The 24,619-nt window shown below is 36.1% G+C and overlaps 1 protein-coding gene across 4 annotated transcripts; it reads left to right on the top strand.

The window, feature by feature from the left end:
• Positions 1-931: 931 nt before the first annotated feature.
• Positions 932-24,619, top strand: Atg17 (autophagy-related 17). Of its 4 annotated transcripts, XM_073080243.1 has the most exons (23): positions 932-1,139; positions 2,875-3,030; positions 3,226-3,416; positions 3,819-4,063; positions 5,073-5,200; positions 5,482-5,693; positions 6,678-6,886; positions 7,571-7,753; positions 8,117-8,289; positions 8,765-8,951; positions 9,634-9,917; positions 10,227-10,283; positions 10,362-10,491; positions 11,100-11,632; positions 12,169-12,415; positions 12,795-12,965; positions 13,954-14,072; positions 16,019-16,175; positions 16,620-16,757; positions 16,962-17,076; positions 18,161-18,241; positions 18,725-18,944; positions 19,547-24,619. In XM_073080243.1, exons 2-23 carry the CDS (start codon positions 2,963-2,965, stop codon positions 19,647-19,649), a joined length of 3,951 nt encoding a protein of 1,316 aa, XP_072936344.1. In that variant the 5' UTR covers positions 932-1,139; positions 2,875-2,962; the 3' UTR covers positions 19,650-24,619. The 4 variants fall into 4 exon arrangements, 2 of the variants coding, with proteins under 2 accessions (XP_072936344.1, XP_072936343.1); XR_012102899.1 differs by lacking the exons at positions 16,620-16,757; positions 16,962-17,076; positions 18,161-18,241; positions 18,725-18,944; positions 19,547-24,619 and having other exon boundaries at positions 11,100-11,626; positions 12,795-13,195; positions 16,019-16,152; XR_012102898.1 differs by lacking the exons at positions 16,620-16,757; positions 16,962-17,076; positions 18,161-18,241; positions 18,725-18,944; positions 19,547-24,619 and having other exon boundaries at positions 12,795-13,195; positions 16,019-16,152.

The raw sequence follows: 24,619 nt of genomic DNA, 5'->3' as shown, positions 1-24,619 counted from the left end.
CACGTTTTTATATTATTTGGTTGCATATATAGATATATTATTATGTAGGTAATATAAAATATCATTGGTTGCATAGTATACATGCACCAAGACGAAGAGTCATGAATTACAATTAAAATTATTGTAGTCGTAGTTAGGTATTTTAGAAGTTTTGTATTGGGCTACTGGCTAGTTCAAAAAGTTCGAAACTCGAATAAAAGATGTACGAAACTAAGCAAGTACGACGTAGACGGAATATCCGTTAGCCTAAGGGCATTTTCCCATGGAACCACGGAGTGTTTGTCGATCACAGACGGACTTTTATTTGTCAACTTTGGAACATGTTACGTGGAACAGCTGATTTATTTTAAAACACGAGACCATAGTTTTGTTCAGTTAGGGAGATCGTTGCGGAAGAGCCCGCGAACTTGGCATAACAAAATTGCAAGCCTGTCGGACGGAGATCGACATTTAATTTTCTATCTCGATCACTCTGTCGCGTGCACGGCGTGACGTCCGCAAAACGCCTATTAGGCTATTACCAACATTTTCATGTTCTCTTTGTTACGATGTCGTAATCGTGCGTGAAATCGGCTTAAAACTGCTCTGTGAGATATACCCCTAAATAGTTTCTGGGTAATCTATGGATCGATCTTTAAATCTTCTGTTTGACGACCATAGATCATAATAATCATGACGCGGTCATTTATCATTTACTGACGGCTGACATTGAAATGTGACGTCTCTGGTTCTATTTAGGTGAACTTCACACTGACAATTAATATTTTTCATAATATGGATGGGATTTAACACATAATTATTAATGTAAAAAATGTGATTATATAAGTATATTGAGATGGTAGTAAATTTTTTCAACTAATAAAAATCAACTTTCTTAAACGTGAACCTAAGGAGGCCATCTTTTATAACAGCAACATTACAACTGTCAGCTGAGTTTAGTTTACGTCTATCAAGCAATGGTGGTATTATGACTGTATTGACTATGACCTCAAGAAAATAATTTTAAAATTCGGATTATTTGGTGTTTGGTTGTACTCATTAGATTGTAAATATCGTTAAAATGATATTAATTCGTTTCTATTGATATCGTTGATGTGCAAGACATGATCTGGTAGGATAATAAGTGACGTTCATTTTGTGTAAGTATTGGATCTTTGTTGTTCAAACGCAAAAAACAACACGTTCCGTTTTGATAGAAAACTGTAATTTACTTAATTTTCACTAAAGTTTTCAATGTGTAAGTGTATAGTTATGTATCATTGCTTGTAATAATATGCAACTATAATAATTTGTTAGTGCTTTTGACGTTTGTGTTAATTTTAGTCAGTACGTACTGTTTATTATTATGTTTCTGTTCTATCTACTAGAACCATACTTTGTGTAACAAAAATAGTTTTTTATTTAGGCGTTATTGTTGGAATTTTAATGAAATTTATAATTTTGTCTATTATTTGGTTATATTAATGATTATTGAGCACATTTATTTATAATAAATTTGGGGCATTTATGTTTGAAAAAATTTCAGCTCAAGAAATAGCGCGTAGATAACTTTAATTTGTGTAGATATTTCTTAGTTAAAAATATATGTAAAGTCATTTTAAAAAGTAATGTGTTTAACAAGATGGTTTTAAATAACTAAATACAGTGTAAACTCTATATAACGGCACTGAAGGGACTGTGCATTTTATGGCGTTATAGAGAGTGGTCGTTAAATGGAGAGAAGAAAAATCTGAATTAGGAAAAGAAAAAGTTTATTTCAGTCTAGTGTCAGTAGTTATGTACATATAAAAGAATCTTATTTGAACGCTATTGCGTGTTGTTTTTTTTTTGTCTGACGTCTTTTGCTGCACCAGTAATTTTGTTGTATTTTTTTCATTATATTATTCATATCTTCTGATGTTGAGGCATCTTGGTAAACAAAAGAACGAATTTCTTAGAAAGTTCCGTATGCATGATGCCGACAGTCGAGTTTATTGCGGGCTAGGATAATAAAGCGACAAAAGAACGTACACTGGTGCGCAGTTTTTACTAATTTTAGCAACTTAAAAGGTACTTTTTTTACTCAATTGTGGTCGTTATTGAGAGTGGGTGTAATGCTATGTAGAGTGTATCATTGTATGGAATACAAGCTAAACCAACTAAGCCAATTGATTTCGACGCTTTATAGAGTTTGTCGTTAAATCGAGTGACGTTACATGGAGTTTACACTGTATTTTAAAATCAGTGTTTTTGATAAAATACTAATATACACAGCTAAAACTATGGACAAAATCTTATGAATTGATGAATAGAAAATAACTTTATATAATTTAAATTTGTAAATCAGTGAATTAGTTGGACTTAAATAAATTGCCATGTCCAGAATTTAACGATATTGTGAATTTAACAATGGTTTCTTTATTTTAAGCTTCTCGATAAATTAAAAAGTTACATACTAGTTTGGCATGATATTGTAATAATATAATGTCAATTTTTATTTCCATCAAATTATCTAAGAGGTAAAATATATTTGATGTACAAAGCTATAAAATTATATTCAAATAGACAAATGCTATGAATTTCAGTTTACAATAAAATCACTGTTTTACACATTAGCTAATACATTATTTTGTTTATAATATTGAAGTATGAATGAAGTATAAAGTCCAATTCTGGGTGAGTGATCACTGTTGCTCATTGATGTCTGCTACCAACTCCATATAACTGATCACAGTCACTCTTGAGGACTAAGATGTTTGCTTTGTATGTAAGATCGCGGGCATCCTTGCCATTCCACCGCAACAAGACCTACTGTACTTTCTAGATAAATATATTAGTAGGACCACAGGATAGTGGCTCTACAACTATTCAATTACAACCTTTTCTTCATTCCAGTTCCATGGTTATAAATACAGATGTAACAGTTACTGAATTCAAAAGGCTTGTCTATTGTATAAAGCCAAGCAGCTAAAAATCTGCAAAGATGTTGTATGTGTTTCACGTGGATGCTGGTCAAATGACCACATACGACATGAACCTTACTTTACAAAGGTAAATTGTTCAAATAATTATTAAAGTAACACTAAATTATGACTTAATTAATAAAAATCAGTCAAATAATGCATGTTTAAATAATTGGCCTTGTGTGCAAATATTAATAATATTGGTCTATAATTAGTAATATTTATTAATGTAACTCTAAATAATAGTTTTATGTACAAATTGTTTTTTCATTTACAATTTTAGTGTTGCAAGTTTGAAGTCTGCAATAGAAAGAAAGACCAAGATACCTGCAAACTCTTTGGTGCTTCTCGTGAGTGGTGGTGAGGTGTTGCTATCAGACCATATGGTATCCTCATACAGTGCTGGCACTGACACCAACCCAATATACATGTTCAGCAAACCTTCCGTCAAGGACAGCAGATTCAAACCCTCCAGTAAGTAGTAATTATATTATAATCATTTTAATTAACAGTATATCTGTGTCATAATTAATAAATTTATCTGGTTTACGAGGTCAATTAACTAATATAAGTATATATTTGGTACTTATAGTAGTTATCATAAGTTATGTAGTAATAAGGATTACCAAAATGTAAGCAAAAAGAAACTAGACAAAATTCATTTTTCACTATGCATATTATGTTTGATTTTTCAATTGATCAATACTATATTTGCTTAAAACTATACTTATAACTGGGGTAAACATAGGTAGAATATACTTACACTTAGTTGTAATCAATTCTATTTTATTCTTCTGTTTGTCATATATTGATTGATATATTGTAGTAGCATTGATAGTATGCGGTGCTTCTATTAGTGTTTATTATCTATTTTAGTTTGTGGCGATCTGAGTCCAATAGTGGAGTTGAGTACGGGCGAGTTCCGCAGCGACACTCGCAGCGCGTTCGACAGCAAGTCTGTGGCGGAGCTGAAGAGCGCCGTGGAGATGTGTTGCTCGTCGGTGGCGAACGTGCGGACAGTGATATCGTGCGCGAACCTCGCCCAGCAGTTCAGCGAGTACGCGCACGAGGTGTCCAGGAGCTGTGAGCAGCTGGTGCATGAGCAACATCTGCAGCATCAGGTCGGTGAACTTTCTATGAATGTCCTAAAACTCCCTTAATAAGTTGTAATTTTAAGCAAGGTTTTCGTAAACAGAATACTTTCTCGGATTATTACTGTTGTATTTATACTATTATGGAACTTACGGAAGAGGATATTTAAATAATATAGAAATGTAATATGGTTTCTGGGCATGATCACCCATAGATCGGGTGTTCCTGCTATGGAGTATATTGTTTGTATTATGCTTTGTAGGTATGTGTTGTTGTTATTGTAACAATAATGGTATTGTTTTGATAACTGATTTATGCAGTACTAATGTTTGTGTCACACTGATACTACTGTGTGCGGGGAATTTCACGCCCAACAGGTTAAATTACATAATATGATCCTAGATAAGGTACCCTTAGAGAAAGTATATCTTCATTTCTTTTTGTTATATAAATGCACCATATGTAAAGATATATATAAACAGTAATCATTGGTTTCATTATATGGTGTGTTATCGGAGTTTCATTGCAATCCTATGACCATAGAAGATATCGTTATAAAACATTAATACATCAGATATGTATCAAAGTTTATTTTTGGTATTGTCAGACAGATTAAGATAGCAGTTCAATTACCTGGTAACAAATGTGTCTTTTAAATAGTTTGTACAACCAACATATGGCGATCTTCTACTAAACATTTATTTAAGATTAGTACAATTAGAGAACTCTCCTTATCTGAGGTTATTTAGAAAATGCTCTATATGGTTACATGTCAGTTTTAAACTTAAAAGCAGGTTCATATGTGGAATATTTACTTCTACAATTTTGTTTATTTGTTCAATTCATACTTGAATTATAATTATTATTGCAAAGATAAGTGAGTACTTTCTCATTCTAAAATATAAAGCGAAAATTGTATATATTAATATTACATTTAAGTACAAATGTTGGCTAATCTATGGCAGGAATAGTAAAAAAGCTGTTTTTTTATGTTATTATTGAATTTACTTTATTTTTTTGGTTATTGTTTTTAAACAGGGTTGGACAGCGGTTGTTGCGAACTTAGAGGATATTTATAATGAATTTTGCGAGAGGTCGAGAAATTTTAAGGAATCATTCAAGAAACATCGGCAGAAAAAGGAAGAGTACGCGGATAAATTAAAAACGTACGTAAATAATTCTTGGGTTTTTATTTGTAGTACTATCCTTTACTTATCTAACGCAAACATAAAAACTAAATTTTTACTGTATTTTAGAAAATTACTTGTTTTGAATTAATCTACAGTATTAAATCGCCTAGATTTATTATCTTTCGAAGTCATGTAACGTAACTAATGATTGAGGACTTTCTTGTGAGATTTGTCTATGAAATAAGATTAATTGTCTTTTGTCATTTGCTAGTTTTATTTAAATAAAAAAACTTAAGATACTTTGTTTTCTTTCCCAGGCTGACCGTAGTATTAGAGTCGCTCGGCACCATCCCCATCCTGCCGGCGTTGCAACTGAACGCGGAGGCGCACAGGTTTTCAGCCTTCGACGTGTTCGAGGACACCGACTTCGAGGGCCAGCACTACAGAAGCCAACCCTTGGATAGCAGCTCAGAGAACAGGGGTACCCAAGACTTCGGTGTGGGCGTGTTTAAGTTGTCGGATGAGGACGGTGAGATTCTATTTGTATTTAAATATTTGTCATCGAAGAAAAAAAAGTTAAACATATTTATGAACATAATATAATAAGCCTTCTTGTGGCTTTGCCGTTAGTCGGATATTAATTTATTGTAATATTGTATGTCTTTTGCTTTTTTTAATATTTTTTTATAATTTCGACATTCATTTCACAACATCATACTATGTGCCTAAAGATTGGGTTCGTAATAGGAATAAATGTTACATTTAGTTTGTAATTTTTTTTTTAAATTTTTGTAGTATCCATGTCACATATTTTGCTAATACAATGTGAGTCATGGTATGGACAAGCCCCAATAGGTCGAGCCCCACGTGTATTGCGGTTACGTGTGATCAGTTTGCGTGTATGCATGCATGTATTATTACATATTTGCATTCGACAACAATGTATGTCACATTAGATAGCGTAACACGCAATTTATCTTTATGTAAATGATCTGTTTTATGGTTATGTACTCGGAAAAAAAGAGGAAGACTAAGCTTCGCTGCACATGTATAGGAGGATTCTAAATGATGGTTTGACGAATATTACAAAATATAAGTTTTTAAGTAATATTTGACTAGATATATTTGTATCACTTTCGCTGGTGTATGAGGGGTTTGTTATTTTTAAGGCGTTATACATTTCGGTAGATTCGCTTAAATCTTTTGTTAGAGGGGTTTTCTCTATTTTGTTTTTGCTCTGAGTCTATATCATAATAAACCCAAGCAATGTTGAATATTTATATTAGATGTTTGTTTCTATACAAATAAGACTATAAAGCCATACATAAGTATATATTTAATTTTTTCTATAAATTTTATCAGTGAGTTTTCTTATGATATAGTCATAGAACAAGAAAACATGTCATGCAGCATCTTCTACCCTAAATATTCAATTTACTGGAGTTACGAGTACATACATTTTTCAATTACCATTTGTTACATCTTTTTATTACCGTCATCTATCCCTTTTCAGTATTCGATCAAAAGAATGCTTCAAGTAATGAAGGGGCGACTTCATCGGAGGCGGCTCAGCCGATCGGGGAGTCCGACGAGAGAGTCACCTTTAAGGCAACCTCCACGGATAGCAAGGAAGAACCAACCTTGCTGCACTGGATCCTGGCGCAAGGGAACAAAGCGTCCTTGCAGGATATCATAGACTACTGTGAAAAAGGATTGAAGTTGGTAAGAATTTATGCAAAGTAGAAGTAGGAAGGTAGGTTAGTTAGAAATAGAAATTAGTAGTAATGGGATTTCAATTATATTATCCATAGCTGTTATAGGCATGCCTGTTACTAATTTAACGTTGAAGAAAATTATGTCGAATAACAATAATTTATCATCTTCGCAACCATTCTCATAAAGACTTACGTCTGTGTAAAGAACCTTCTTGAGAGCAGCTAATCACGTTCTTTAATAATAATCATGTGCTAAGGCATAAAGCGCAAATTCCTTATCGAAATAGGTTTTGAGGACTGCCGGCTGAAATTACGTTTGTTTACAGTGTTATTTACATAAAATCGATAAGATTTTTATGCGTCGCGCGTATTTTGCTATTGTTCTAATGTCCATAATATGTTTCTTAAATTCACTCTTGCGATTATTTAAATAAATATTACGTGTACGTAAGTCATTATTTTGGGGTAAACAGTTTCACAGCATGCGTCATATATTTTGTGTACGACGATATGGAGAACCAACAATAAATAGTGCTTGCAAACTTTGCTTACAAATGTACTTGTTCGAAAGCCACTTATCCAAAAGATAATCATTTTAAGTTTTCAAAAAATTTATACGTGGATTCATATGGATATACGTAAGGATATTAAAATGTAACATACTTTTTAATATTATATTTTTTATTACTAGATTGATGCGGAGCCCTTAAAGGAACGTGAAGCGGAGCTGTATCACATACTAGAGTACGCGAACGTACATGGATTAAAACAGATAAAGGGTATAGAAGACCGACTGTACGGGCTCGACCAGCTGTTGAGTGATGTGAAGAAGCTGGAACGTGACCAGAAAGATCAGGCCGCTTCTATTATTCAGGTATAGAAGATGCCTACAGCAAAATTAGAGATTAGAAAGGGAACTGTTCTACTGTGTTAGTTTAATGAATAGTCCTTGTAAATCTGTAAGCTTGCATGTTTTGGTTTGATTTTTATATAAATAGTTGAATTTAATTCTTAGAGGTAAAATGCATCTCGGGTTGAATAAAAGTAGGACTCCTTATTTGTAATCGGGTGCAGATATCCATGAGCAGCAGTGTGGTCTACATGTGGTTTTTATAATAAATAATTCATATTTGAAAACTGTTTGAAGTGCTAAAATTATTTTGCGTATGATCTCTTCCTAAAGAGTTCTTTAACTACTTAGAATCTGGTATGAATCATTGGTTTTATTACATTCCAGCATCGAGAACGTCTAAATGCAGCATGCGACCCGTCAGTGCTGCCCACGCTGGTGCAATCCCACGGTCGCCAGTTGGAGAAGTTGTTGAAGGGTCATCAGGTGTTGGTGGACATCAGACGGCGCATCTCCAAGTCCAAGGATGAGCTCTCGCATATCCTGAAGGCGAGATTGGAGTAAGTACACTTTATTGTTGTTTTAATTCTTTATATGTTCAAATAGTTAATTATCATGTAATGAATTAGTTCCTTTACAGTAAATAAATGTCCTCATTGTTGACACACTGGTAATTTATGCAGAATTATAATAGTTTTTTTTATATAAAGGTTTAAATTACTTCTATGTAAAATGAAATGTCGATAAATATTAAGGCTGCAGATCTTCTCTATTATGTTCGTTTTATACTACTACTAAGTAATCACTGTCATTGTGAAACAAATCTAAATAGGAGTCTTGAGGTCGACTACAGATCTGTTGCTGTCGCTAAAGACTAAGTTGAAATGGCTCATAGTATCTCTGTTTTGCCACCTTCAAAATAGAATTTTCCACCACACATATAGTCAGAGTAAGGTTTTGCGATGACGTCACCGCACCATCCACTCGCACGGTAACAACGTTCCTACATGTGTTGTTCGCGGCGTGGTGTCGCAGGGCGGTGCTGATGATCGAGAACTCGATGTCGGTGCAGGACGCGCACGCGATGCTGTCGTTCCAGTGCTTCAACCGGCTCGCGCGGTACTTCGGCATCGTGGCGCAGCTGCACCGCGCGCCCGCGGTCTACGTGCGCGCGCTGCACGAGGCCGCTAGACGACGGGCGTTCTCGAGGGCGCATCTGCAGGTTATACCTTATATCTATATCTGTATAACTCTTTTCAGTAAAGCCCGCTCCACATTCTCGCGAGTATCTCGCGAGAACGCGAAAAAAGCCTATACGAATCGGGTTTTTCTCGCCTTCTCGCGAGAATGTGGAGCTGGCTTAAAGATTGTAATCTTATTAAAGTGATGGTGTCTTTATCTATATAACTCGTTCCAGTAAAGATTATATTCTAAAATGATGTTGTCTTTATTTGTTTCGTACGAAAGAATGATTGTGGTGTGTCAGTGAGAAATATACGCACATGTAAATGACGGTATTACTGTTCGCTTTTCGCGTCAGAAAGTTAAACATTAACTTGGCCATTTCGAATTTGTGTTTATTTAGAAGAGTTACATAAATAAAAATATGGTTTATTTTTTTAAACAACTGTTACTTTCCAACGGAAAAGTGACATCTTTTAAACTAATCCAATTAATCGAGTCCCTCAATGAAACGGACTTCTTTCCCAACCATCTTAATAAAATCAGCAAACATTCTCTGATGGTCCACATTTTTTATAAAATATATTATTAATTAAAATATACAGTTAAATTGTAATATAATACTGTCACTTTTAAAGGGTAAACAGTTACATAGTCAAAGCATAGTAAAATGATAACTTTTAATTAACAAAATGTATATAAAATTGACATTATCATTTCAGTGGGCGACGGACCTCGCGGAGAAGTTGCTCAAGATCCACGACGAGGAGGTCAGCAGGCGGCAGGAGTTCAATACACTGTTCGAAGGGCACTTCCTCCGGAGCCTGTTCCCCGGCATGACGGAGCTACCACCGGCCTTCGCGACGCAAGCGCCACCCGCATTCGACGCCCGACTGCCCACGATCACGCAGGAGGATGTAGAGTTTATATCCAACGCCTTCCCGCTACTCGCAGCTGATGTCCCTAAGTACGATATGGAGGCGACCGTCAAATTCTTTCAGCAAAGGTACGTACGAAGTATAAGATGTTTGTCGTTTATACGCTGTAATGAGTCATGTAGATAATGAAGTCAAAAGGATTCTTGGTAGGAAATTTTGCATGGATATATGAGGGTAGGAAAATTTGCTTACACACGTTTGCTTGTACAAATGAGTGCGTAGATGCGTGCTGGAGAGTGCGTGCCTCCGTGTGTAGAAGAATACTTATTTTGGTAAAAAAAAATAATCTGTCAATTATAAGTAACATGAACGTCATATTATTACGATAACCACTTTCAACGGTATAATTTTAACAGGTGATTAATAACGTGTTTCAGGTTAATAGCGTCGGAACACGAGGAAAAAGATGTGGATATTCAAGTTGACCTGGACAAGTAAGTTTACCTAATCACAAAAATCTATTATGTGATAAAACTTTTACTTTATTACTACATATTGTTCTTTTTCCACAGGGAAGACTTCGAATCGGAAACGGACACGGATTTCTTGAAGCTAAGTAGGCAAAGTGGGTCGCAAAAGCAGAAAGTAGACACGTCGACCACCTGCATTCCCGAAACGATGGCCGTATCCACAGTGACTGAGGTGCGAACACTACCGGTTATACTGGAGACGGTTGAGAGTCCCCAGGAGTTTGTCGATTCAGAGTTTTACATCGAGGAGTCGCTACCGTCCAGCTTGGATTGGGGCCGGGATGACCGACAGGTGCCCATCGCAACCGTACAGATGGCGCCACGCGGTTGAGACCTTTAGGGACATTTCGATTTACATTACATTTATTATTTTCTTTACAAAAAATAGATATCCTTTCGTATCGTATCTATTTCTTGTTAGATCTATGTATCTTTACATTTTAAATTAGGAGTCAGTCATTAAATAATTCAACATTAACAAAAAATATTTTTAACACAAATAGGGTATATGGCTGTAATGAAAATAGGAATCAAAATGTTGTTAGCTTAAAAGTGAATATATTTTTTAGCAAACATAGTAATAAGGTCTCATCCGAGTGTACGCTATACTAGTTATTTTTCGTTGCTCCTGTCTCACCGGCCCCGTATAGCCATTAGTGTAGTGTTTTTATTTACTTCCGTTGTACTGCTTTTGTCTAATAGCGTATCTTTGTCCGTCTAAGGTGCAAATATATTCTACGCGCTTTGTCTAATAATAATGTCTAATGTTTATCGTTTTAGGACAACATGAGTATCGATAAATTAAACATCGAAAAATTACAAGACCTATTGGCGAGGTTGTGCGGATTGGTCAGAGTTTGCATATGCTTTATCAAAGATGAGTTGGTTAAACTAAAAGACGATATGGATGTACAAAAGAAGTATGTTGAAGAAAAACATTTAGAAATAATAGATGAATGGGAGAAGAATAATGAGCAAGTGGCGATCAGATTCCGCGAACAAACCCAAAGGCTAACGGTCGACCATGAATTAGAATTAAGTGATATGAAAGCATCTCTTACTGAAAAAGATGACGTAATTAGTTTGTTGAAATCTGAAAAGGAAGAATTAAAAGTAGCACATCAAAAAGATATCGAAAGATTAGAATCGGAACATCAGGGTACTAAAGATTTATTGGAAAAGGCTCGCGAAGAGTTAAAGATGTTTGAGAAGAAGTTTGAAGACGCGGAAGTACAAAAGCAGAAGGAAATGAAGGAATTACAGGAGAAGATGCACCAGGAGTACAAGGCGGAGATCGAATCTTTAAGGTCGAGGTAAATTAATTTGCGAAATGCTTTTTATTGTGGTTTTATGGGTCGATACTTACGTATCAATTAAAATGTATTTTAATTTGTACAACTTTTTTATTATTATTTTGCTCACGCTTGATATTATAGGTGGTGTCACTTTTGAGTTTGTCTATTTTAGGTGTTACGCAATAAACTTATTTTGTACAGATCATGAGCATTTGGAAGTGGATTTTAAAAATAGTGCGTTAGCTTAAGTAGAACGGATAAACACGCTTTTGTTAAGGGTCGGTCGGGTGGGACACATGCTTTATACATTTGTTGGTTGTATTAACTCAAAAGTTTGAGGATTTTAATGTTACTTGGTGGTTTGATTTGACATATCGGTGCTGTTATTGGTATGGTTACTGTAAGGTTTTGAAGTTTTAAAAGTGTATGCACGGTTATCCTCTTTCTTAGAACAGGTTTGATCAACTCCGAACTGGTATATTCTCAAATGCTCTTGGTCAATACCCTCGTTTAGCTATAACTGTATTGTATCACATTTAACTTCCGAATTATAGGTTCCGGCTAGTAGCTCTTACAAACATGGATAGATCACCATCAGAATCGAGCTTAGAGAAGATTGAGCGAACGGATATGATCGAGATCACTAGTCACAATGCAATCGTCATGCACACCAAGGAGAATGCTGAAGTGGAAAAAGAGGAGGCTATCAAGGAAGCGGTGGAGAAGTGTAAAACGGAATGCGAGCAGAAGCTGAATGCAGAGCTGGCTCTGTTGAAGGCTAAATATGAGACCGATAAACAGGTACGTGGTAATCTATTGATGTATACGCACATTTCGAATAACCCTTTGTAAAGAGCTGTATTGATTCTTTTGTAGTTGATTTTATTCGGGCTGGTTGTTTGAGGTTTTTTGTCGGTATCATTGTGTTGAGCGGAGTAGTGGAGTGATACCTTTTTCGTTACATTACAATATGTTGTAGTTGTCAGAAGTGAAAGTTTGCAGGATTATTTGTGACTTGAAAAGTAAAATACATTCGGAGTTTATTCACATTTCTTACTTTTTACTGTTAATAATATCTCTTAAATTATATATAATTAACTTAATATTTATCTCATCATGTTATTGTAAATTTTGTCATGACGTTGAAGAAATAATTCAACACGAGTCTTCATCTATCCAGGTGACAATAAACGACGTGAGTCGCCGTCTGCTGAGCGAGAAGGACCGGCAGCTGGAGCTGCTGCGAGAGCGCGAGCAGCTGCTGACGCGCGAGTGCGGCAAGTACCGCGACACCATCCAGCAGCTCACCGACCCCGAGACCAACGACCTGGACACCTTGCTGCGCACGCAGGTCAGTACACCTGCAACGGCAGCTGCCGACGCGCGAGTGCGGCAAGTACCGCGACACCATCCAGCAGCTCACCGACCCCGAGACCAACGACCTGGACACCTTGCTGCGCACGCAGGTCAGTACACCTGCAACGGCAGCTGCCGACACGCGAGTGCGGCAAGTACCGCGACACCATCCAGCAGCTCACCGACCCCGAGACCAACGACCTGGACACCTTGCTGCGCACGCAGGTCAGTACACCTGCAACGGCAGCTGCCGACGCGCGAGTGCGGCAAGTACCGCGACACCATCCAGCAGCTCACCGACCCCGAGACCAACGACCTGGACACCTTGCTGCGTACGCAGGTTAGTACACCTGCAACACGATTCCACCGGCGGCCAGGCTTTATTTTATAATATGGGAGTAGCAGACGAGGATGCAGTCCACCTTATGGTAAGTGGCTACCGCCGCCCATGGACATCTGTAATCATCTGTAATCCAATCAGATAGGATTAGATATACCTACCTGAGGTCGGCCACAGATGAGCCGCTACCCCTGAGGACTAAGCTGGAACGCCTCGGAAAAGTATGTCTCCCTTACCACACCCTTTAAACCAAAACACAGCAACGCTTAATACTGCTGTTATGAGAAATAGTTGTGGCGGTGGTGCCGCCGGAGTTGAACCAAAAAGGTTCTACCAGTAGTAGTAGTAGAACGCTAAAAGACGCTACACGACGTGAGCCGCCGCCTGCTGAGCGAGAAGGTGATGATGAAATTGGATTTTTGTTCTGAGTCTGGGTATATTTTTCTAGATGCCATTTTCAGGAATGATGTGTTTGACTCGATGTATGTTCATGGCGATCGCGGCACAAGTTTTTATAGTTGACTAAACCTAATCCCGTCAAGCGATAAGGAGTCATAAGTACAGCAATACATATTTATAAAAATCCATAAAACAAAGAAATTGACCCTTCCTATAATTTTTCAAATTATTTTATTAATTTCAGTTGGCATCACTTGAAAACGAGAAAGCACATCTACAGCAACAGGTTACGGACTTAAAGAAAGAGTTGGAGAAGAAGACAGAAGAAGCGGACAAGAGCAAGGAGGAAGACAGTGACGGGAGGTAAGATAGTATAGTCCGCGTAAAACTGCTAGTCCGCTCTGAATATCGAACTGAGTCGCGTCGCCATAGCAAATTGTATGACTACACCTGCTCACAACAACTTCAGAGCGGACTAGCAGTTTGGTGCGGACTATAACTTGCAGTAAATGCGCTCGTATCTACTGCAAGTTAGTGTGCTGCTTGACCTCTAGATGTTATGTTGCAGTGTGATGTAGAGTAGTTTAACGTAGTAGTGTAGTTTATATGTTAGTACATTTTTGTGTATTTGCAATTGAGTTTAAGCTACTTAAGTAGATATTAAGGTCAGCAATAAATACTACCTAAGGAAGTACCGATGCGTTTTATTTAACTAAAACATTTAAGTCGTTTCGTAACATTAAGACATGTAAGTAACTGTCAAGTAACAAGGATAAGTTTGTAGTAAAAAGGTACGTAAAGAAATTTGAAATGTACGATAGCGAATAAATATATTGTAAAGTTTAATAAACAATAGTGCTTATTAGCAAGTAAAGTGATAAAAAATTAGACAATGTATTCCTTGGATTATAAATCATTTCTTAAGATCATACATTTTAACCTGTATCGGGTAAAAATGTCAAATACATAACAACAGCAACCAAGGAAGCATATATCTGATTTATGTAATAGCTATATTTGAATGTGATATAGAAATTATATACTATTAAATTTTAAATACTACTTATAAATATTAGATTCTTCCGTTATGATAGAGTAACAAACAAAGAGCTAAAACAAAAAATGATCTCTGAATTAATCGTAATGTTAGGTTATTTGTAGTTTGTTACACAATATGTGAGCACTTTTGAATTTTTATGCTATTTGCAAGAAAAAAATATTGTTGACAATATATCATTTTCTTAAGATACAATTTGTAGGAAACTTTAAGGTTGGCTACTTTGTCTATTAGTATATATGACTGTTCCAAAGGAAATACGACACAATTTTCGTGACCTTTGACCTGTAGTATCTTAAAATGACGTGTGCACAAGATTATATGAGTTTTCTCTTTTGTAGTATCTGTCTTGTTATAGAAGTGATGCAATAATTAATATGACTATTTCAAATTTTCTTTATTTTAGATTGAAATTATAACTTATCTATAACCACGTCCATCAGAAGACAAGATATATGGCTAAATTATTTTTGTATAATTGCATCTGTATGTATTGAATATCTTTTTTACGATTTTCAAAGGCCAGCTTTGAGAAGTCACTTAATATTACGTCAAATGGTTATTAAACTTTGTGTCTCCGATTGTTATTACTACGTTGATGGTATAGTCCGTGTAAAACTGCTAGTCCGCTCTGAACATAGAAATGAATCGCGTCGTCTAACAAATTGTATGACTGCACCTGCTCGCAACAACTTCAGAGCAAACTAGCAGTTTGGCGCGGACTATAACAAATCAAATCAAATAGTTTATTTGTCTATACTAATATTATAAAGAGGAAAACTTTGTTTGTTTAATTGTAGTCAATAGGCTCAAAAACAACTGGACCGATTTTAAAAATTCTTTCACAATTTGAAAGCTACATAATCCACGAGTAACATAGGCTATATTTTATATGAAATATATTTGATAAATAGATTTTGAGGCGGTACAAAGTTTGCCGGGTCAGATAGTTAATAGATATAGGTACAATAAGGTGTTTTACATATTACAGTTTCATTATATCTAGTCATATTATTATGACATATAAATATTCAATAAATTATTTATACAAAAGATTACAGAATAGAATTGTATTAAAACATAGTATAAGTCAGACCAATTGCAGTATCTAATAGGATATAGTATCGCGAAAATCCCGATTCGTATCGGCTTCACATTCTAGTTTCTCGTGCTTTTCTTGCGAGAGTGTGGAGCGGGCTATATAATCATGTAGCTATTCATATTCAATTAACAATGTGACTTGTTGTGTCAGATCGTCGCCGAAGCGCGAGGAGTCGCGGCGGGGTCGCGCGCGCACGCACACGCCGCTGGGGCTGGCGGCCGGCACGCTCAGCCTGTCCTCGTGCCTGCCCGGCAACGTCGTGCTGCTGCTGTGGGACCCCTCGCACCTCAACTACACCGTGCTGCAGGTCAGATGATGACTTTATTTAAACAGGTTGCTTGTTTCAGTCGTGTCAGTCGAATTATTAAATACACGCGTCTTGATGAAATGTAACCTGCATTACACTTTATCATTATTTACACAGAGTTGTAAGCTGGATTATTAAAGCAGGGAAAAAAATGCTATTAGTTACAGTTTTTTTTTCAGTACATTTTTAAGGAGGATTTTCTGTAGATTTTTTAGTTCATTTAACCCTCAATTACAATTTATTATGAATACCATTTTCATTTTTTTCTGTATGATACTAATGTAGAAGGATGTATTCCACCATTATGTAAAATTCATTAGCTGATTCCTAATCAATCTTAGAAAGTCGTACTGTGACATGAAATTTATGTCCTATACTGATTAAACAAGTTGTATGTTTACAAAATTATACATACTTATATATATTTCGTTTACTCTGTTTCAGGAAGCGAATATAATGTACTTTGTACATAGTGATTGCTTGTCAGCGCTAGATCTCAGTATACAAATGAAAAGTGAGAGTGAGAGGCGATTGTACAGTATTGCAACAGTCGATTCCAAAGAATATTGTTATGCCAAAAAGGTATGTATGCTTGAAAGTAACTATGAAATGACGTGTATTTTTAAATAATAGTAGTATTTTTTTAATTAACTAAGCCTAAATATATTCCTAATGCATGTTAAGTTGGAACGTCTTATAAATTTATAACGGGTAACCTTGACGGTGTACGATTCAACATTCGATTGCTACTGTCATATGTAACACGCGGTTGATTGTGTGTTACAGAGCGGCAATAGGTTCCACATGCCGCGGGGAGCGCGCTTCTACCGCGTGCGCGTGCGGCCGCTGCGCACGCCGCCGCCGCCGCCGCCGCCCTGCTGCGAGCCCCGGCACAAACCCGGTATGTACCCACTTATTCCTCCCCCTACTATCTTGTATATAATAAAACCCTCCACCAATCCGCAACATCCCCGTATCCTTATAGACCCGTACTGACCTACACCGTACGTAAACAAACGGTTGTCTAATAAGACTGATGTTCAACACAAAGAGTCATTACTATGATTGACAAAATTATTCATCAAAAAAGACTTATCATGCCCTCTAATTTATCGGAGACAAATCGAAGGTACTTATAATGCTTTAAGTATTAAGTACGTACAGTGCAATATGACACATTTTTTAATTAAAAATATTTTTCACATCACCGTCCTCCTAAAACTTAGAGGCGTTTTATATTAGGACGTTATTTTTCTATAGTTCATGTTTACGCATTTATTATACACCTTTAGTTGTTGCTAAGAAAATAGGAAAATCCCACCTAGTGACTTTGTAACATTTAACATTTCCTGCCGTGTTTTATTTTATTTTCATAACCCATTCGTTGTAAAGTTTTAAAGTGACAGGCCAGCGACGGCTTCTATATGAGGACGAGGTAAGTAATTAGAAAAACAATTTATTTACGAACTTACTTGCACTACACCATGTCACCTGAGATTTAAAATCAATTTACTTTGGTACAATTAACTTTAGTGTAATTTGTATACATTTTGTAAAATATCTTTATATATTCATAGTGATTAACTTGATGTCTTAATTGATGTCAAACTTGTCTGATTTTTAAAAATTATAATCATTTTTTTAGTCTTTATTGCCTTTCTCATTGCTACAATCAAGCCTTAGTTTATATTTAGAAAAAAAAAATAGGCGACACAAGGTAACACGTAGTCACGTCTATTACACTGACTATATTTGTAATTCCTTTATATTTGTAAATGGCCTTTGATGTCTGAAATAACTTACACCAATATATGAGTGATAAGTATGTTACACGTACACAGTCCTGCTTATGTGTGTTCGCTTGTAGATAAACGCCTTATATGTTTCAACAACCTTAGTACAATCGGTACTTTTGTGCTTAGTTGTATAATTGTGCATGCATACCGACCCTTACTTAACACGCGTGCACGCGCGTTGCTTTTCAGATGCGCTGAAGGGCAACGTGCTGTCCGTGTTCGGTGACAGTCGACCGGTCAAGAAATGGTTGACCTACATGCATGCTCCAGGTCTAGATGCTTTAACTCTTCACCCTGTCAAAGATATTGTGTATGTCCAAATGGAGTGTCGCCGTAAAAGGCATATACTATACAGATCCTGTACAAATTTTACGAAATGGGAGACAGATTATTGAACCAATTGGTCATTATCTGTCATACGTAAATCAATTGAAATTTTCTCCTTCTCCTTTCTGATTTTAATTTTGTTTTTGACACGAAAACTAGACATGTATAATATCTTTGAGCCTTATATTATTATTTTTATTCACTCTTTTTATTTCCTTTATTGTTCCATGTTTATATGTTGAGGCCTTAACTGTTTAATCATTTAGTTTATTTAAATCTCTTAAGCTTATAGTCTGGGAGTAGTAAGCAAATATAAAAAAAAAAAATTCTCTACACAACAAGAACATACCTGTACTGTACCATAAACATTTATCTGTAATTTATAACATGAGTATTTTTGACTTTATGTTTCGTGCCGTTTATCAGATATCCAGAAGTCAGTGGACACGAGTCAATCGACGAGTTCGACCACGGAGGAGGCTAAAGCCGAGGTGGTGACGGGCACGTTGATAAACCTGGAGTCGCCCGTGTCGGTCAGCGAGCCCGCGCCCGTGCCCGCCTCGCACTCGGAGGACCAGCTCGACTCCATAGAGGCCAGCGAGCAGTGGCAGACCGCGAGGATGCAGGCATCCACTGTTAGCGTCGTGTAAGTACATTTTTATACTGTGAATTGAGGCTGCTAGAGCCAGAGCGGCCTAACTCCATTTTAATGATTTTTGACCTATCTGTATTTTCGTAATTTAAAAAAATTGTATAGTCCGCGCAAAACTGCTGGTCCGCTCTGAATATTCAATGAATTGCGTCGCCATAGTAAATTGTATGACTACACCTCCTTGCAACAACTTCTGAACGGACTTTTACTTTTCTCCATATTGTAAATAGGTTTTGTAGTTAAGACTACTTTGGTTCTTACATCCTCAATTGTATATAATTGTATTAGATAGCTTATTAAACCTATAATGTTATAACGACTTTGAATAGGGTAAACACAATGAATCTGTCATTGTATTTACCCTATTCAAAGTCGTTATAACATTATAGGTTTATATAACCGAAATTCTAGCGGTTATTTAGTAATATCTATGGTTGATTGATTATTAGATGTTGGACCAAGTAACAATAACTTTACAACAATTATTCAAGGAATCTATTGAAATATATACATAGTTTATTCTTAGGTTATACAATTGGTAATGGTCATTGGTTAGATCGTGAGTATAGGTGATTATATGGTTGTATTATTTGTAGCACGGAGATGGAGTGCAGCGTGGGGCGGTGCGCGGGCGCGGAGCTGGAGGCGGCCGAGCCCGGCGAGCTGGCCGAGGAGCTCGCCGAGGAGGCCGCGCCCTGACCGCCGCACCCCCACGCCCCCGTGCTGCCGCTCGCCGCACTGTGGGGCTTCGGCCCTCCGCCATTCCACGCCCCCGGTGACGTCATCGTTGTCGTGCGTGGGAGTGTGGAACGCCTTTACGTACGCCTGTAGAAAACTACCCTCATTAGCGGCAGTACGCTAGTCACTGATTGTTTCGTGTTACGTGACTGTTAAGCAAATTATATACCGATGGAGTCTCAGTGTCAAGGGCGCAGAAACTACCGTTAGCCGCCAGGAGTAATCGTTTGTGATTTACAGTTTTACTATTATATTCACTGCGCACCGTTTTATTAAATAATCAGTGCAACATGTTTGTTATAGGACACGTCCGAATCGTACATCGGAAGTTAGTTTATAGACTAATTATCTTATGAATTTATCATTAAAAGTCTAGAACTATTTTGTTCTCAGCCGTAAGCCAATTCACGAATGAGGGCTATCATTTTTTTACGATAGGTTTCGCGTAGTCATATTGCTGTAAATATTTTTATTGTTTAATGTTTTTTTTTGTTCATTATTACACCTCAAATCGCATTAGAACTCTGCCGAACATTGCTCCCATTTTCAAAATTATTGATAAAAGAGTTGCAACTTTATAGTAACAGATCGTTTTGTTTTATCACTTTAATTATAAGATCTTTGGGCTTAATATATAATATACTTGTTCAAAGTAATCGTATGTGTACATATGAGACGATCTAAAAGTTTCGTCAATATATCGTGCTAATCTGTTCGATAAATTCACCCCTATTCGTAAAAATCCCTATCGCTTACCACATTTATATTTATTTCGCCTCACTTTTATATCCCAAATATACATGTTCAAGCCTAACTTCAAAACACATTTTATTAATATTGCATTCGTGTATGAACACGGCTCTGTGTGTGACTTACAGAGTCGTTAACGGTTTGAATATGTGACAGTGACGCGTGTCATCCTTTGAACATAATGTAAACCATACAAGCTACGGTCTACTGGACAGTTTACCTGCGTAGGTTTGCCTGTAAAGGTCTACCGTACGTCGGTAGCGTGTATGGGGACGTTCCGGTATACCGTAACGGTGTTCAGTTTGTTTGCTATGGCATCGATTGAAGACGATGACAAGCCGCACGGTGTCATAGGAAAGAATTGATTTTTGATCTTGCGTCGCTCGTCTGCACAGGTTCATAAATTTGCACAGGTCTATTCCCGCAGATAGTCCGGTCTACCTGCGCAAGCATACCTGAACAGGTAATCTTCTCCGTTACACCGTAGTGTGTGTGGCAGGCATTATGAATAGACAATCATCTACAAAAGTCTATAGATAATTCCAAAAGTATGTAATTTTATCTAATAGAAAATGTTTGATAATAGCTTGTTCATTTTTTTTTCTACACATGCACACATTTTATTTGCTGAAAGTTAACACACACAGAACCGTGAGCACGAATCAATTGCCCCACACTTTGACGTCACTGCTAAAATTGTTCCTAATCCCTGTAGGTCTCACAGTTTGCATCTATCTTTGTGAATGTTAATTTAGTGAAAGTGACAAGCAGTGAAAATGTGATGTGATGAGTAAATATTGTGATATACGTTATGGGATAGGTTATATTAATGTGAACGTGGTTTGAACATTAAGTGATCACATTTATTGTACTTTAAACGTTCTGAATTTCGTATTTACTCTCGGAAGCTATGTGTTAAACTTTATGATAGAGCTTATTTTTCGTGTATCGATTTATTAGGACACAAAGTAAACATAATATACACATCGTTCATAAATTTAAATAAACTGTATGTTGCATGTTATGGAAGTTATACTTCTTTAGAGCGTTTGTTATTTTGTAACGGAAATAAATGCACAAAAAGACAAAATTAAGTAAGCCGTTAATGGGTCGTGAGTGTGCCTTGTTTTATAGTTAATGGATGGATAGAGAAGGCTTACGTATTGGATAAACATTATGATAAAATGTGTACAGACATTTAAATACGATTTATTGCTACAATAACGATCATTTCATCTGCTCATCATTGCTCAAATCAAAAAATCATTTGCTCTCGGGTTTGATGCAAACGAGATGAGGATTTATTTGGTTTAATGCAATAATTGAAAGAATTATTGATTTAAAGTTTTTTTATTCATTTAGTTATATGTCATAAGTGAACATTGCAAATTTATTAAGCAGATAGTGATGAAATACATAATAATTAAGTATCCATGCTACTACATACTATTCTAAAATTACATCTGAAAAGGTAAAAAAAACCTTTCAGAACGAATGTTCATGTAATGTGTTGTAATTTCAGATAAGAAGATTTACTAATACATTTACCGTAATTTACTTTATTATTGTATGTATGTTAGTTTTTGTCGTGTGTGTCAGCTTTTAGTTTATAACCTAAAGAAGTATAACTTCCATCGCGCGTACGTACACGCCCATACATTTTCATTATACCCACTTTTACAAATGTTTCCACCTATTTAGAGTCTTCCATGCGTTATATCATTACATGGAATGAGTGTATCGATTATTCGGATGATTATCGAATGATTGTATTATGCGTTTGAAATTTGGCCTCGGGTCACGTACATTTAAATTAATTATTTAAGTAACCATTTGAAACCACATTTAAAAATAGAACTTTAAATAATTCTCAATTAGAATTTCTTATGTTGAATTTTATACAAATAAATATAGTTGAGTTTATAATTACCATTTATTTGCACGATAGAAAAACATAAACATAGTATTTTTTAATCTGTCTGTACTGGATTACCTTGAAAAAAACCGAGTCAATCTTGACAAAATGTTCACGTTGAAATTGACTACTCTTCCTACTTTTCATTCACAGTATTGAGGAACCGCATGAGTAAGCTTCTCTTTAATAAATTTGCTATTGTAATATACAAAGACGTAGTATGTGGCGTTTGCTCGAATTATCTCACTAAACAATTGTTTTCTCAACAGTACAAACTTATACTTTAGTCGTTAAAGCTTTATATGTTTTTATTTGCAATGTTTATTTCTTTTGTTTTGTGTTATGATTTTTTTTAATGTAATGTCGGTGAAATTGTTTGTATTGTGTACTCCAGAGGTTATCTAAATGTAATATGGCACAAAATGCGTGTGTAATTGAACAATACTTTGCTTAAAGATACTATGTTAATATATGACCACAGCAAATTATAATATTTATATGATGTCTAAATATTGTTATAGTTAGTTACATTCAACCTTAAGATTTCTCCTATCTTTAAGTCTACTATCTTGATACCTAAGTCATAGTTATTATGGATCGGGGCTATCGTCCTATATTCTAGATTTTCTCTAACGAGCGCGTAGGCTTCCGCAAAGGTACCGCTTGCACAGTCAATCTCGCTTACAATTTCAACTTTTGCTTCCTGATTAGATTCGACACTATAATAGTAGTAGCTAAGGGGACTATTGCACATACTTAACTCTTTTCGGTTAGCGTTTTTAAACATTTTTACACTTTACAAAATATCCGGAAAAAAGGGTTAATACAAACGGAATGATGATGTGAAGAAATAGCATTACATTATTTAAACTGTCTTGTTGAGATCGTATAAGCGTCGACCGGTGCCGTTAGGGCGACCATGATCACTGTTGGGGTTGATTTGAATCTGTGATCGGCCTGATTTGAAATGTGTTAAGCAGAATAAGTGAAAATAGTCCCGGATCGATGTACTAGTATTGTTTTCACAATAACGATGATAGAAGACTAGGCACAGATAATTGCGTCCGTAAATTGTTTCGTGTTACCTTAATGTATACTTGCTAGTAAGCTTGCAAGTTACAGTGTTGTTACGTTATAAAATATGAGACATTGTTTCGTGTTAAAATTATTTCGTGGCCTTAAAAGCTCCCGTTGCGGGGCTACAAATGTACGAGTATCTAAACTTGTTAACAAAATATGCAATAAATCTGAACTTAAATTTTAGAGGCAATAGGGTTTCGCCGATTGCTGTGATAGTACGTGCTGTGCTCTCCTCAGTCTTTATAATAATGTTTTATAATTGCAAAAGGGTGGCAACGTTTTAAGTTAGGTACAAATAGGGGCCTATTGTTAAGGACGTAAAGTTTAATCACAATGTTTTGAGCTAGACGTAAGCTTGCTTAGTACTGGTATATTGTTCACAATAAGACTCAGCTTAGATGTAATGAATCGTTGATAATAGTGCATGCGTATTCTGTACTGTACATGCGTCGCTTTGTGATACTAATGTATCGCTTTTTAAAACTCGGGAAAAACTTCACGAATGTCATACATTTGATGATAATAATAAGATATGCTTTGGGGTTTTCTATAACATACGTCACATACATTGTCACACATTGTCACTTTTGTGTGACCCCTCTTTTGTGACGTCACATATTTACAAAATTGATAGTTTTAGCAGGTTTTTTAAGATTTTTTTATTTGTTAAGTGTGTGATTGGTTACATGTGACGTCATAAAGCTTAAGGTCTCAAGCCTCTTTTGTCCTCATACGGACCCCTTTCTCCCCTCTAAACATGTGACGTTTGGTATAGATGACTCCTACGTGAAGAATAGACTCTGATTTTGGGCTTAGAAATCTGGTTGAAAATGTTGTTGTAAATAATTGTTTAATATCAGATAATCAGGTTATCGATTTTTATCACGTCGAGACTAAAGATTGATATATCGGCGCAGTAGTTGCGCGGGCGCCAGTACTGCGCCGCCGCGCTCGGCACGAGCGGCGTTGGGTTTTGGGCTGATTTACTATTAAGATACTATGGTGTCAATGTCATGTGGACAGTTTTAAGAATGTTTTGCGATTGCAAATGCATAATAAATCTATTGTGTGATCGCTTTACGGACTATTTTGTAGTGACCAATTTTATTGTTAGAAATTAAAAAGTGTAAAATTGACAATTTTAATGTAATTTTTATATACAATAAATAGAAGTTTTTGTAAAAAA

This window comes from Epargyreus clarus, unplaced genomic scaffold (genome assembly GCF_041222505.1).
Source record: "Epargyreus clarus isolate Ecla_fem2 unplaced genomic scaffold, WU_Ecla_fem_2.2 ptg000015l, whole genome shotgun sequence".
NCBI lineage: Eukaryota > Metazoa > Arthropoda > Insecta > Lepidoptera > Hesperiidae > Epargyreus > Epargyreus clarus.
This window is presented reverse-complemented; position numbering and strand designations above follow the sequence as displayed.

Bases quoted from the DNA above. Each gene is read 5' to 3' on its own strand.
- Atg17 (XM_073080243.1), top strand. From the start codon at position 2,963: ATGTTGTATGTGTTTCACGTGGATGCTGGTCAAATGACCACATACGAC. The intron at 3,417-3,818 runs GTAAGTAGTAAT...TATCTATTTTAG, and splicing joins CAGCAGATTCAAACCCTCCA to TTTGTGGCGATCTGAGTCCA. The intron at 14,073-16,018 runs GTAAGATAGTAT...TTGTTGTGTCAG, and splicing joins GAGGAAGACAGTGACGGGAG to ATCGTCGCCGAAGCGCGAGG.